The following is a 15302-nucleotide window of genomic DNA, read 5'->3' on the forward strand; positions in this document are numbered from 1 at the left end:
TTTAAAAAAGTGTTCTGTTGTACAAGGTCAACAACACAAATTCTTTTTTAGGAGGCAATTTTAAAGCTGATATTATCTAAGCTATTTTTCAGCAGATTTGGAGGGGTGGTGGCAATTCCCCTCCTAGCTGATATGTGCAAACTTTCAGGGGATTGAATGGATACTCTTGTCATATCATGGGTTACATCAAATGATCAGGGCTTATATCAGTGGAACACTGTATTTACTCCTCACATTAACTATACAGACACTATTGTGCCTGTATAATGGCCCAATTGTATGTACAAAATTACATACACAGGACCAGTTGGTTCACTGAAGGAACGTCAACACTACAAAACACTCATTTTATACCACTTTAAGTGTCATCCTCCCCGTCCTATCCTGTGAACTGTAGTTTGGCTAGATGCTGAGACTTAAGGCAGTGTTTTTCATTGCAAGGCCCTGGAGCCACTGCCAACTCCCATTGACTTTAAGTACAGGTTATAGTCATATATTTGGTATTTTGTAATAGTTGAGAACAGTGTGCTCCATAGCATTTGTACTGAATTTGTTTTGCTGGTCTAAGAGTGTAAATAAAATCTGAACTGACCCTAAGTGCAGCTCCTGTGTCCCCTGGAAGCGTGCAGAGGCAACAGTAGCCACTGCGCAGTGCTGCACTTTCCCCAACATGCAGGCCTTCTTTAAGGGAAATGGAGCCTTCTCAAGCCCAAATGGATCCTTCTCAAGCCCCAGCACCAGTGTTCCCTCTAACAGGGATTCCCAGATGTTGTTTACTACAACTCTCAGCATCCCCAGCTGCAATGGCCTTTGGCTGGGGATTCCGGGAGTTGTAGTCAACAACATCTGGGAATCCCTGTTAGAGAGGGAACACTGCCCAAGATGAACACCATCTTGGAAGGTGTTCATTGAGCTTTATGGGGAAATGTGGAGAAGGACCATCTGTGAACACCTTCAAAGATGGCACTGGGGCTTGATGCAAATAGCACCATTGTTATACTATTGTAATTTAGGACATCGCTCCCCCAAAACTGCTTACTTGCAAATTACTGGATTATCATGCTGCAGAAATTGGTAATCACTGCAGAACCCTCAACAAAAAGTAATTCAAGCAAATAGAATTAGAACACCACATTTATTTTGGAATTTATACCATTACAGAAGAGCTCTGATGGTGACTTAGAGCCCCCATGATAGAAGTGCCAATTGTTAAGAGTGCAAGTCCAATAGTAACAGAAGGTGAGACCACACTTGGGATGCAATCAAGATTCAGTCTGTAGCTCTTTTGAGGATTTACATTTTTGATAGCAGGCATCAGAAGCACAGCTGTAAGAAATGGGGAAAATGCTGGGTGGACACAATGGGCCAAAGTTAAAGCTTGGGTCTGTGAGACACCTCTGAGCCTTGAGAACCCACATTTCCCCCTCCCAATCTACTTACAGTTTAGGTTACAATAAACCAAGATTGGTTGTGATGTCTTTACCAACTGATCTTGGTTTATTCCATCTTACTTTACTTGAAATAAACTTGTAATTTACTTTGAACCCTCGTTATAAATTGCAGGTTATTTCAGATAAGTAGGTCAGAACAGACCAAGATTGGTCAGTTCTAACATCACGACTGATCTTGGTTTATTGTAACTTAAATCCGAAGTAGATGCTCACACAGGCATGGAACAGGAGAGTGCACACTCTCAAGGCTCAGACACATCATGCAACCAGGCTTTAACCATAGTTCTGTGGGACAGCTGAACTAGCCCAATGCATATAGAACAAGGATTCTTAGTGCTTTGAAAAAGTTTCAATGCCATAAATATTAAAATGAAACATTGCAGCAAGGAATGATTTTTAAAAATACAGTGCAATTTCAAGGATGTGTTCAAGAAGTTCCTCTTGCACCAGATTTTGGAATACCACTTGGCGTCATCTGGAGCAAAATATTCTACATACATAGACATTACAATGAGAAAAAGGTTTTGACAATATATAAAGTATATTTGAATTCTGAAAAAAATTCTAGAAAACAGAATCTGGTGTTGTATTGCAACTTTTTACTTCATTAAGAGACAAATTTCCACCAATCCTATGATTTCAGAAAGCACACAAAATATGTACATCAAAAGAAAACCAAAGCCCATGGGAAGATGACCATACAGTACTTAACATGAAAGTGTGGGATGCACTGAACATCTACAGGGTACAGTTCTACAGCAATAATGCTATGTGTTACATTACTGAGACTAGCATGATACAACCAGGGCAAACTTACAAGGCACAAACTCAGTGCTGACACTGTAGTATTGTAAGTTACATTCAGGCACTTCTCTAAGATGCATAATTCTTAGCAAAGGCCTTCAAACAATAACCTATGCTACTGTTATACTGTATTTAGAGAAATGCCACCCCTTTTTCAAAATATTAGACTAAAACTAAATGTTTTAAATGTTACCTTGAGTAAAAGCAACTTCCCTTGGCAACACAAAGATGTTCACTAGGCCTTTCAGTTCATCTCAAAGTTGTTTTGAAAAGAAGGTTAAGTCCAGGATTACCTTCTCCTCCACCAACCAATGACTGGCTACAACTCTGCTTGCAGACTTGGTCATAGATGTTTATGAAACTGAGTATGTTCTATGTTTGGTATAAATGCTTACAGAGAATAAAGCTGGATGAAAACAGAGAGAAAGTGAAAGTCTCCTCCACAATATATACATTGAGTCTCTCCTCTGGTAGACTGCACAGTGACAGGTGTCTATTGATGAGTTAAGAACAATGCGTGCTGCTTTTAAGGCAATGTCTAAATACCATACAGCAGGAAAAACACCCCAAACAAAGTACCAGCTTGGTATTGTACTCAGTAAGTACTGGCCTTTTAAAAAATGCAAATCCTTCCTGTCTCACTCCTAACTTTATCTTCCTTTGCTATACTTTATAGTAAACTCCTGTTCAACCACATGTATTACCGAATTCTTTTGCATAATTCAGAAGGAAGCAATCATTTTGAAGGTAAATTGAATGAAACTGAAAACTCTTGGCAATTTAACACACCCCTTTAAGTCCATTCTTTTTAGGCATATGAGTTTATAAATATTTCATTTAAATATTTATAAACTCAGACTAGGATATATTGCCTAAAATCTTAACTCATAAAAACAATTAAACCTGAATGGGCAGCCAAATTTTTGAACATATTTACCACATGCTCTCCTTTTTCTTTACCATAAGGTCCTAATATCATGCTCGCAGAAGACAATAGATATTTCTGGAAAGTGATATTACAAAAGCTCAAGGGTCCTTGTAAATGGCTCTTCAGTCCCATATGGAAAGAAAGGAAGGAGTGATTTACTGGCAAAAGAGAGACAAGAATTCCAAAGAAAGGAAGTTGAGGATCACAGTAGTCCTTGGATTAGCCTTCTTGTCCAAAGTCTTCTGTGAACTTCCTTAGTTTCTGCAGGTCTTGTTCGTTCACAGTGGGTTTTGTGCTGGCTAATGACCTCAGCATATCAGCCTGTCACATAGAGAAAAAGTTGTTAAGAGCATATTTTACCGAGTACAAATATAGGCACTCCCCAAACAGAACAATTCAAGGAAAAGAGAATATGCTCCACAATGTCACAGCTGATTTACATAACAGGAAAGAACTATAAGAGGAAGCTATGAAACTGAAGAGCCAACAAATATATTTCCACAAAGATTTGGTCAATTACACAGGGTCACTACAGAGATGGAAATCTACTAATATTATTGCAAGTAGTTGGAACTATTAAGCTTAGGTGCTATCACCACAGGTTGAATTATAGGTGCTTAGAAGGAAAAGATATTGTAACACAAATCTTTTGTCAAGTACAGTGAGAGAAATAAGTATTTGATCCCCTGCTGATTTTGTCCGTTTCCCCTCTGACACAGAAATGACCAGGCTATAATTGGAATGGTAGGTTTATTGTAGCTGTGAGAGACAGAATAACAACAAACAAACCCTCAAAAGCCCAGTGCCCAAAAGTCAGCGATGGATTTGCATTGTAGTGAGGGAAATAAGTATTCGATCCCCTATCAACCAGCAAGATTTCAGGCTCCCAGGTGTCTTTTCACTATATGCAGGTAACGAGCTGAGATGAGGAACACCCTCTGTAAGGGAGTGCTCCTAATCCCAGCTTGTTACAGTACCTGTATAAAAGACACCTGTCCATAGAAGCAAGCAATCACTCAGCTTCCAAACTCACCACCATGCCCAAGACCAAAGAGCTGTCGGAGGATGTCAGGGACAAGGTTGTAGACCTGCACAAGGCTGGACTGGGCTACAAGACTATCGCCAAGCAGCTTGGTGAGAAGGTGACTACAGTTGGCACGATAACTTGCAAATGGAAGAAACACAAAATAACTGTCAATCTCCCTCGGTCTGGGGCTCTATGCAAGATCTCACCTCGTGGAGTTGCAATGATCATGAGAACGGTGACAAAGCAGCCCAGAACTACACGGGGGGAACTTGTCAATGATCTCAGGGCAGCTGGAACCATAGTCACCAAGAAAACAATTGGTAACACACTACGCCGTGAAGGACTGAAATCTTGCAGTGCCCGCAAGGTCCCCCTGCTCAAGGCAGCACATGTACAGGCCCGTCTGCAGTTTGCCAATGCACATCTGAATGATCCAGAGGAGAACTGGGCGAAAGTGTTGTGGTCAGATGAGACCAAAATCGAGCTCTTTGGCATCAACTCAACTTGCCGTGTGTGGAGGAGGAGGAATGCTGCCTATGAGCCCAAGAACACCATCCCCACCGTCAAACATGGAGGTGGACGCATTATGCTTTGGGGGTGTTTTTCTGCTAAGGGGACAGGACACCTTCACCACATCGAAGGGACGATGGACGGGACCATGTACCGTCAGATCTTGGGTGAGCACCTCCTTCCCTCAGCCAGGGCATTGAGAATGGGTTGTGGATGGGTATTCCAGCATGACAATGACCCAAAACACACAGCCAAGGCAACAAAGGAGTGGCTCAAGAAGAAGCACATGAAGGTCCTGGAGTGGCCCAGCCAGTCTCCAGACCTTAATCCCATAGAAAATCTGTGGAGGGAGCTGAAGGTTCGGGTTGCCAAACATCAGCCTCGAAACCTTTCTGACTTGGAGAGGATCTGCAAAGAGGAGTGGGACAACATCCCTCCTGGGTTGTGTGCAAACCTGGTGGCCAACTACAAGAAACGTCTGACCTCTGTGATTGCCAACAAGGGTTTTGCCACCAAGTACTAAGACATCTTTTGTGAAGGGATCGAATACTTATTTCCCTCACTACAATGCAAATCCATCGCTGACTTTTGGGCAATGGGCTTTTGAGGGTTTGTTTGTTGTTGTTCTGTCTCTCACAGCTACAATAAACCTACCATTCCAATTATAGCCTGGTCATTTCTGTGTCAGAGGGCAAACGGACAAAATCAGCAGGGGATCAAATACTTATTTCCCTCACTGTAAATGTGGCCAGATGCTTTATGGTGCATCACTTCAGAAACAGATTTTGGAGTGGTTCAGTCCTTGCCTCTTTTACACATGCTTCTTCCCTGCTCCCTTCACAACATGCAGAGCTGAATACCCAAATTTGTGTTGCTGGACACAGATCTCCTCTAACCTTGTATATTAAAAATCCTAGAGAAAGGGCCTTCAACATGCAGCATTAAAGGAAATTCAAGTAATGATAGGATCTCCCTGTTGAAATATTTGCCTTTATACATGGTTAAAGGAACAGGGAAAGAAGCACATGAACTGATACTTTTTCTAACCTCATCCCATGTGCATACATACACAAGTGTGTCTGGTCAAGAGCACATCAGACCAGCCCCTCTGCTGCATTTTTTAAAAAGTGGGCAAGACTACATATATATTCCAGCCTATGAACAAATATTTTCCTACAACCACTCAATGTTAAAAGACTTGTAAAAGGTTTAACATCTGACCAGTGTTTAATTTATACAATAAGAAGCACAGACCTACAAATAAAGGGCAGTTACTATCTGCTGCCCCTGGTCTCTACAGACTTAAAGGCAATCTGCTCTAGCTAGCCATTTGCAGAGTAAAGACCTAATCCACAATGGGGCTGGGGCTGTAGTTCAGTGGTAGAGCATCTGATTTGCATGCAGAAGGTCCGAGGCTCAATCCCTGGCATCTCCAGTTAAGGCTGGGAAAGACTCCTGCCTGCAACCTTGGAGAGGTGCTGCCAGTCAGTGTACAGTAGATAATACTAAGCTAGGTGGACCAACAGTGTGACTTGGTACAACGCAGCTTCTTATGTTCCTATGATGATGTGGGAGATTTGGGTTTTGCAGGCCCAACAGTGGCTTCCCACATCAGTGATCTGAAGACAAATATGTTCTTCATATACAAGTGATTTAGGGACACAAACCTCACTGGGGAATATTTTATATTCCGCTTAGGAAGTGAATTGATTTGTGAAATAATAGAATCTACACTCGATCTCTGCATGTGACAGTGTTTATAATGGTGTTAGGAGCAACTGGGAAACTGACTTCTTGTTTCTTAAATACTAAATAGATTTTAGGACATACCGTGTTTCCCCAAAAATAAGACAGTGTCTTATATTAATTTTAGCCCCCCAAAATGCACTAGGGCAATTAGTGGTACATCAGAAATTACTGCTAGGTCTTAATTTTGGGGTAGGTCTTACTTTCGGGGAAACAGGGTACTACTACTAAGGCTACTATGTTCCTATGTCTAGGAACCAAGGATAGATTGGGAGTTCTGTTGGTATGCCAATCACCCCACTGTCCAGCGGAGTCCCTAACTGAGCTGACAGATCTGGTTGCTGAATTGGCATTGGAGTGGACCAGGTTGCTGGTGGTGGGGGACTTCAGTGTCCATTTTGGGACTGGGTTGTCAGGAGCGGCTCTGGAGTTCATAGTGGCCATGATGACTATGGGCCTATCCCAAGTAGTCTCTGGACCGATGCATGATGCAAGTCACATGTTTGATTAGGTCTTTTGCTCTGATGAGGGTGGTGTCCCGTAGGTGGGGACCCCAGTTATTTCCCCATTGTTGTTGGTTAAGACTTGCAGCCAAAGCTCACCTCTATAGGGGTGAAGGACCCATTAGGTTGGTCCGCCCGAGCAGGTTATTGGATCCAACAGGATTCCAAGAAGCCTTGGAAGGGGTTCAAACTAGCTCTGCTAGTGATTCTGCCAATGCTTTGGTGCAAATATGGAATAATGAACTTAGAGCAGTAGACAACTAGAGCACAAGTGGAGGAAGACTAGGTTCGAATCAGATAGATTGCAATACAGAGTTCATTTGAGGATCGATGCTCTGGCAGTATGGGCAGCAAAGAAGCGGTTCTTCTCTGCCCGCATTGCTTCTGTGAATTTAAGTCCAGCTGAGCTGTCTAGGGTTGTGAGGGGACTAGTTCATGCCCCCTCCACCATGAATTTGAAACCATCTGTCACTCGCTGTGATGTTTTTAACAAGCTTTTTGCAGATAAAATATCTTGTATTTGTGCTGAACTAGACTCCACAGTTACTGCAGAGTCTATCATGGAGGTGCCCAGCAATCCCTCTTGTAGGATTGAATTGGATCACTTTCAGTTTCATCTGGCAGTCATATTATCAGAGAGGGTCTGGTAAATGTCATAAATGCTTCTCTGAGGGAGGGCAGGATGCCTCGTCTTAAAGAGGCTATTATTAGACCTTATTCGAAGAAACCTGCGTTTGATCCCTCTGAGTTAGCCAATTACAGATCTGTCTCTAATCAGAGAACTCTGGGCAAGGTGATTAAGTGAGTGGTTGCTTCTCAGCTCCAGGCAGTTTTGGATGACACAGAATATTTAGATCCTTTCCAGACTGGCTTTCAGGTGGACTATGGGGTTGAGACTGCCTTGGTCAGCCTGATAGATGATCTCCACTTGGTGATCGACAGAGGGAGTGTGACTCTGCTGATCTTTTTGTATCTCTTGGCGGCTTTTGGTACCATTGACCATGGTATCTTGCCAGGTTGCTTGAAGGAGGTGGGACAGGGTGGCATTGTTTTACAGTTCCTACCTCTCTGGCAGATTCCAGATGGTGTCACTTGGAGACTTTTGCTCTGAAAAACGAGAGCTGAAGTGTGGTGTTCTACAGGACTTCATACAGTCTACAATGCTTTTTAACATCTACATGAAACCGCTGGGAGAGATCGTCAGGAAGTTTGGTATGGAGTGCTATCAATAAGCTGACGACACCCAGATCTATTTCTCCATACCAACTTCATCATGAAATGGCACGACCCCTGTAAGTGCCTGCCTGGGATGATATTGGGCTGGATGAGGGATAACAGGTTGAAGTTGAATCCAAACAAGACAGAGGTACTGTCTGTAGGAGGTCGGGATTCGAGAGATGGTTTAGATCTGCCTGTTCTGGATGGGGTTACACTGCCCCTAAAAGATCAGGTTCATTGTCTGGGAGTGCTCTTGGATCCCCAACTCTGCCTGGTTTCTCAGGTTGAGGCTGTGGCCAGGAGTGCTTTTTATCAGCTTCAGCTGATATGCCAGCTACTTCCATTTCTGGAGACTAGTGACCTTAAAACGGTGGTACATATGCTGGTAACCTCTAGGCTTGACTACTGTAATGCACTCTACATGGGGCTGCCTTTGTACATAGTTCAGAAACTACAACTGGTTTAGAATGTGGCAGACAGATTGGTCTCTGGGACAACATGAAAGGACCACATAACACCGATTCTAAAAGAACTGCACTGGCTGCCGATATGTTTCCAAACAAAATACAAAGTACTGATTATCCTCTATAATAATTCCCTAGAGTGTGCGCCCGTGCTGCCCATGTCTTTTTTGGCAGTTCTGAGCATGCGCTCCGCGCATGCTCAGAACTGCCGAAAAAGATACGGCCGCCCAGACACGGGCGGCCATGTTGGCAAAGATTAAGGGCCAAATCGGCCCATGTATCTGCCCCCGCGGCCCCGCCCACCCTCCCAGCTGTTTTTTGATCCAACCCCCCCCCCCTCGATTAAGGGCCAGATCAGCCCAGCCACTTACCCCCGCGGCTTCCGCCGCCAACTGCCCGCCCTCCCAGCTGCCGAGACCTCCTTACCCATAGCCCCGGTCCACGTCCTTCGCTTGATCGCATTATCTATTTACAGAAGGAGAGAAGAGCTCGCATGCAGAGCTCCTCTCTCTTTAAAGCCTCTTCCCTAACTGGCGCTATGGACGCAAAGGACGCAATAGGCGTCCTTTGCGCCCAAAGCGCCAGTTTGGGAAGAGACTTTAAAGAGAGAGGAGCTCTGCATGCGAGCTCCTCTCTCCTTCTGTAAATAGATAATGCGATCAAGCGAAGGACGTGGTCCAGGGCTGTGGAGGTCTTGGCAGCTGGGAGGTCGGGTGATCGGTCGGTGGAGGAAGCCGCGGGGGCAAGTGCCTGGGCCGATTTGGCCCTTAAACGTTGGTGGGGGGGGCTGGATCACAAAGCAGCTGGGAGGGCGGGCAGCCGGTCAGCGGAGGGAGGGGAAATGGCTGCGGGGGGCCAGGAGCGCTGTTACTAGCGCCCGTTATTCAACGGGCCGAAATTCACTTGTTACCTATAAAGCCCTTAATGGCTTAGGTCCCGGGTACTTAAGAGAGCCTTTTTTGTCATGAACCCTGTCCAGGCACTTTGTAAAAACTGGGGACACTTTACTTGCATTTGTCTGCAGAGAAGAATGCTGTGTTTGTGGAGAGATTCTTCCCATGCTGGGGTGTCCCAGCATTATGCATCATAGGGAGAGCTCTTTACACATGAGGAGTGGGTGGGGTGGGGTTTCAGAGCATGTCATAACATGGATGGGGCTTCCAAGTACACTCTCTGGGATGCTGTCTGCATGTACAGGGCCCCTAGTTTTAAAAAAATTCCTGAAGGTGGCTAGAGTGGCTTGCCTAGTGAGCTCACAATTGAGGGGACATTTGAAATAGCAACCTCCTGGGTCACAGCTGAGTCTTAGCCATTCAATGGAACTTATTTGTGAGTAGACACGCACAGGATTGCACTATATGTGATTTTATGTAGATGTAGAGTGCGCTTACCCCACTCAGAAGATTTTGCAATCAACAAAAGGCAGGTTTATAGAAACGTATTAATGGATACAAATGCAGAAGCAACATCCACCATTTGGAGTTCAAGAGATCTCCTTCCAGCCTTAGTAAGCAACACAGCAGGTGGGCAGAACAATGAACAGTAGCAGTGCTGATCCAGGTACCCAATACTCTAGCACTTGGGCAACTTTGCAACTAAGCCTTTATTTAGCAGGGGGAAAGTAAGTTGCCCTATTCACCCCCGACACAGTACATTCAGTGACTGTTGCTGGTGTCTATCCTGTTTCTTTTTAAATTGTGAGCCCTTTGGGGACAGGGATCCATCTTATTTATTTATTATTTCTCTGTGTAGACCACCCTGAGCCATTTTTGGAAGGGTGGTATAGAAATTGAACAACAACAACAACTAATAATAATAATAATAATACAAAACAACAACAAACAGCAAGTGCCACCTTTGTAAAGAAACAGATGAAACAGTGGACCACCTAATCAGCTGTTGTAACAAGATCGCACAGACTGACTACAAACAAAGGCATGACAAGGTAGCAGGGATGATACACTGGAACATCTGCAAAAAATACAAGCTACCTGTAGCCAAACATTGGTGGGACCATAAAACTGAAAAAGTGGTAGAAAATGAAGATGCAAAAATATTATGGGACTTTCGACTACAAACAGACAAACATCTGCCACACAATACACCAGATATAACTGTAGTCGAGAAGAAAGAAAAACAAGTCAAAATAATCGACATAGCAATACCAGGGTATAGCAGAATAGAAGAAAAATAGAAAAAAATCACAAAATACAAAGATCTACAGATTGAAATTGAAAGGCTGTGGCAGAAGAAGACCAAAATAATCCCAGTGGTAATTGGTGCCCTAGGTGCAATTCCAAAACAACTTGAAGAGCAACTCAACACCATAGGGGCCACAGAAATCACCATCAGCCAATTACAAAAAGCAACTTTACTGGGAACAGCCTACATTCTGCGACGATATCTATAACAGCAGCAACAACACTGATAATAAAATTCAGCCATCCCAGGTCCTTGGGAAGGACTCAATGTCTGGATAAAACAAACCAGTCAATAACACCTGTCTGACCGTGCAAATAAATAAATAAATAAATAAAATAACATAATAATTATTTAAAGCATTTAATTATATAATTATTAAAATAAAACTAACAACAACCACAATTTTCAAGCCCTTGCTCATATTTAAATTCAGTACCAGTATTTTAACTTCAGTCTGTAAGTATGCTGATATAACCAAGTAGAAACACCATTAGAAGTATTCATAGTGCACAGAATTTTTCTGACAATTTAGCTGAAAGCGTATGGCAAAATAGTAAGTTGGAACACAGGATTGGGGTTTATGGTATCTAGCAGTATCTAGGCCTCAAATATACATTAAAAGCTTAAACTAGAACTCTAGTCAGGACAATAAGTAATAATCATGTTAGAACTATACTACACAGTGATACAAATCTAACATCTCTTCAAACTATAGACATGAGCCTATATCTCAGAGTTCACAGTAATTAAAGTCACACACAGTTCTACTTAAGAATGGAGATACTCCTCCTATGCATTGCAATGAAGAGGAAAAATTCTTTTTATAAAAAACCCCCCAATAAATCCTACAAACTTGGGGCTGCCTGGGGGGAGTTGAGGCCAGACCTGCTGTGCCCCCAGACCCACTTTGGGATGCCCTGGCACCCCCCAAAGGGGAGGAATGGGGCTGCCTCAAATCCCCATTATTCCCTATGGGAGGAATATAAAAATGAGAAAAATCTTCAAAAATTCATCGATAATCACAGAAGTGTCTGATTGCTTTGGGGTACGGTGGTTGGTTGGCAACCCTGGGTGCCTACCACCCACCCCAGTTCTGTGCCACTAGGTGCTCTACATAGGGAGTAATGGGCCAGTTCGAGTCACCATTATACCCCATGTAGAACCTTTTAGAACTGGTTCGAATTGGGCTCGAATTCGAACTAAACCGGGGGGTGGGGGTTTGAGTAAAACCAAAGCCAAACCTACTCACCCTGGTTCGAAGCTGGTTTGAATTTGAACCAAACAGGCCAAGCCAGTTTTGTGCACATCCCTACCAGAAACCAGCTAGGCTTAGCAAGACACATATTGTGCAATCCCAGAGTCTAATGACATGTGATGCAATGAAGCGATGCACTTCTGAAACAATCATTATTCAGTAATAATTGACCCTCTTGAGAAAGGCATATTATTGGCCATGACAGACAATAAGGTGGGGTTATCACATTGTAGTCTGACATCTTATAAATCTGGGAGCTCAATTTTTGTTGCATGTTGCTGCTATGGAATCAGTTAAGAGGAACTCTGTTACAAACTGTTGCAGCTAAGAGTTCCAGCTAATGTACTGGATGAACGGTTCTCTCAAAAATAAATGGTTGAAGCTTTTTGAGTTGCATAAAGCTGTACAGGTGAAACTCGGAAAATTAGAATATCGTGCAAAAGTTCATTAATTTCAGTAATGCAAATTAAAAGGTGAAACTGATATATGAGACAGACGCATTACATGCAAAGCGAGATAAGTCAAGCCTTAATTTGTTATAATTGTGATGATCATGGTGTACAGCTCATGAAAACCCCAAATCCACAATCTCAGAAAATTAGAATATTACATGGAACCAAGAAGACAAGGATTGTAGAATAGAACAATATCGGACCTCTGAAAAGTATAAGCATGCATATGTATTCAGTACTTGGTTTGGGCCCCTTTTGCAGCAATTACTGCCTCAATGCGGCGTGGCATGGATGCCATCAGCCTGTGGCACTGATGAGGTATTATGGAAGACCAGGATGCTTCATTAGCGGCCTTCAGCTCTTCTGCATTGTTTGGTCTCATGTCTCTCATCCTTCTCTTGGCAATGCCCCATAGATTCTCTATGGGGTCAGGTCAGGCGAGTTTGCTGGCCAATCAAGCACAGTACACTGTATACTTTTCAGAGGTCCGATATTGTTCTATTCTACAATCCTTGTCTTCTTGGTTCCATGTAATATTCTAATTTTCTGGGATTGTGGATTTGGGGTTTTCATGAGCTGTACGCCATGATCATCACAATTATAACAAATTAAGGCTTGACTTATCTCGCTTTGCATGTAATGCGTCTGTCTCATATATCAGTTTCACCTTTTAATTTGCATTACTGAAATTAATGGACTTTTGCACGATATTCTAATTTTCCGAGTTTCACCTGTATTTTTACTACTTGTGGAGTTGGAATAATGTTTGTTTAAACATTCCTTAATCCAGTTCTATGCTTAGTGGAGCTTATTCCTAAGCAAGGGAGTTCTGGATTGTGAGAAAAAAAACCCCAACCAGTTCTTAACAGAACTTTGAGCTCGTGCTACAAAGCAAATTACTTCTGAAATTAATGGCACTTTGGGTGTTAAAGGGGAATTTGTGTTTAAAGGGGATAAAAGGCAGAAATTTCAGTGGGGATGCCCTGCCTTTGGGCATGCCTAGTGTAATAGCTTTTCGTATCTCAGCCTTAGGCAAGAATATGATTTGGGTGCAAGCTCTTTCAACTTTGTTTTATACAAATGGATAACCCACAATTGTATCTCCCCTTCCCTTCCTCCTACACACAGCAAACTGAAGGTAATATGATTGGGAAGTCAACCATCTTAGTGGATTCTGGGTACTGCTTCTCTACTACAGACTTGCCAGGGGTGGGATGGGGTGAGAATTAATATAACTGAATGGTATAGATCTGCTGACTGGATTTTATTATTACATACAATATCTAATAACATTTTTTGTAACAATATAAGGAAGCAGAAGCCCAAACATGACTCTCGTACTAATGCTTTCATTTCCTTCTCCCTCAGTCAATATATTTGTTTGCCAGTTTGCATAAACCATCTCCAGTCTCTGCAAGCTTTAAAACAGCAACAGATGTGAGAGGCAATACCTTTTGTAGTAGTGGCTGAGTATCAAAAGGAGCACGTGTTTTATATGCAACTAGTATTTTGAAGCCCGTTATAATAACGGGCGCTAGCCTTTTCCTCTCCCCTTTACTGTTTTTTTTTTTTAAATACTGACGCCGCCGTTGCCGCCGAAGTCCCACCCTCCCTCCCTCCCAACTTCCGAAACCACCTTACCCCGGCCCGTGACAGTTGAGAAAAGAAAGACCTAAATTGAAGAGGGAGAGAGGAGCTTGCAAGCAGTGCTCCTCCCTCTGCAAAGCCTCTTTCCGAACTGGCGCTTGGGGTGGAAAGGACGCCTCTTGCGTCCTTTCGGCCCCAAGCGCCAGTTCGGGCAGAGCCTTTGCAGAGGGAGGAGCACTGCTTGCGAGCTCCTCTTTCCCTCTTCAATTTAGGTCTTTCTTTTCTCAACTGTCACGGGCCGGGGTAAGGTGGTTTCGGAAGTTGGGAGGGAGGGAGGGTGGGACTTTGGCAGCAGCAGCGGCGGCAGCATGTTTACTTTTCGTTTTCTTCGGCCTTCGCTCGGCCCCCGGTCCCGGCCTCCGTCTCCCTGGGCCGGTCTGGACCTCCGCCGCCATTCCCCCTCCCGCCACCCACCGCGGCCCGTGTCTCTGGCCGGGCCGGCCACCCAGGGTTCCGGCGGGCCCGCCACCCACCGCCACTCCAGCAGGCCCACCGCCGCCGCCCGCGGCTCCGGCTGGGCCCTCCGCTGCCCGGGGCCTGTCCCTTGTCGCCGCGGCGTGTCCTCTGGCCAAGGCGGCGGCCAGTGTCCCCCGGCGCCGCTCACCCGGCTTCTTCGGGGCGGCCGCTTCTCGCCGCCCAAGATGGCAACTGGCTGCCGGTGGTCGTGTCTCCCTTGCTCTGTTCTGCGCATGCGCGGAGCGCATGCGCAAAACAGGCCAGGGAGGCACGGACACACGCTTGGTGTCCGTCCCCGGACGGACACCAAGGGTTTTATTATAGAGGATTACCTACTTTACATTATATACAAGTTCTACTGAGTGAAAAAAGAACATTTCATGAGCATTTTATGAAGGGCAGTGAGGAATTAATAAAACCTCCCCTTTAACACCACTCTTCTGAAGGGTAACCAAAGCATAAATGTGCTGGGGTAGAAAGGTTTAGGACAGACTTGCATATGCAGCTCTACTTAACACACACAGCTATCTATAAGTAATCTATGTGCCATAGCACAGTTTGAGCAGTGGGTCTAGCAAGCTACTTATCTGCAAAGAATTTCGACAAAACCAGGTGAGTGGAGATATGGCTAAGCAGTGT

General features: G+C 44.1%; 1 protein-coding gene across 3 annotated transcripts in view; it reads right to left on the bottom strand.

Annotated features, from left to right (window-relative positions):
• Nucleotides 1–1116: 1116 nt before the first annotated feature.
• VPS4B (vacuolar protein sorting 4 homolog B) overlaps nucleotides 1117–15302 on the bottom strand; it is a 50236-nt gene continuing 36050 nt past the window's right edge. For all 3 annotated transcript variants that reach the window (XM_053245326.1, XM_053245325.1, XM_053245327.1), the window contains one exon: nucleotides 1117–3504. In XM_053245326.1, coding sequence (XP_053101301.1) covers nucleotides 3403–3504 — 102 coding nt within the window. In that variant the 3' untranslated portion in view covers nucleotides 1117–3402. The remainder of the gene's footprint in view (nucleotides 3505–15302) is intronic.

The sequence above is a fragment of the Hemicordylus capensis genome, chromosome 4, assembly GCF_027244095.1.
Source record: "Hemicordylus capensis ecotype Gifberg chromosome 4, rHemCap1.1.pri, whole genome shotgun sequence".
NCBI lineage: Eukaryota > Metazoa > Chordata > Lepidosauria > Squamata > Cordylidae > Hemicordylus > Hemicordylus capensis.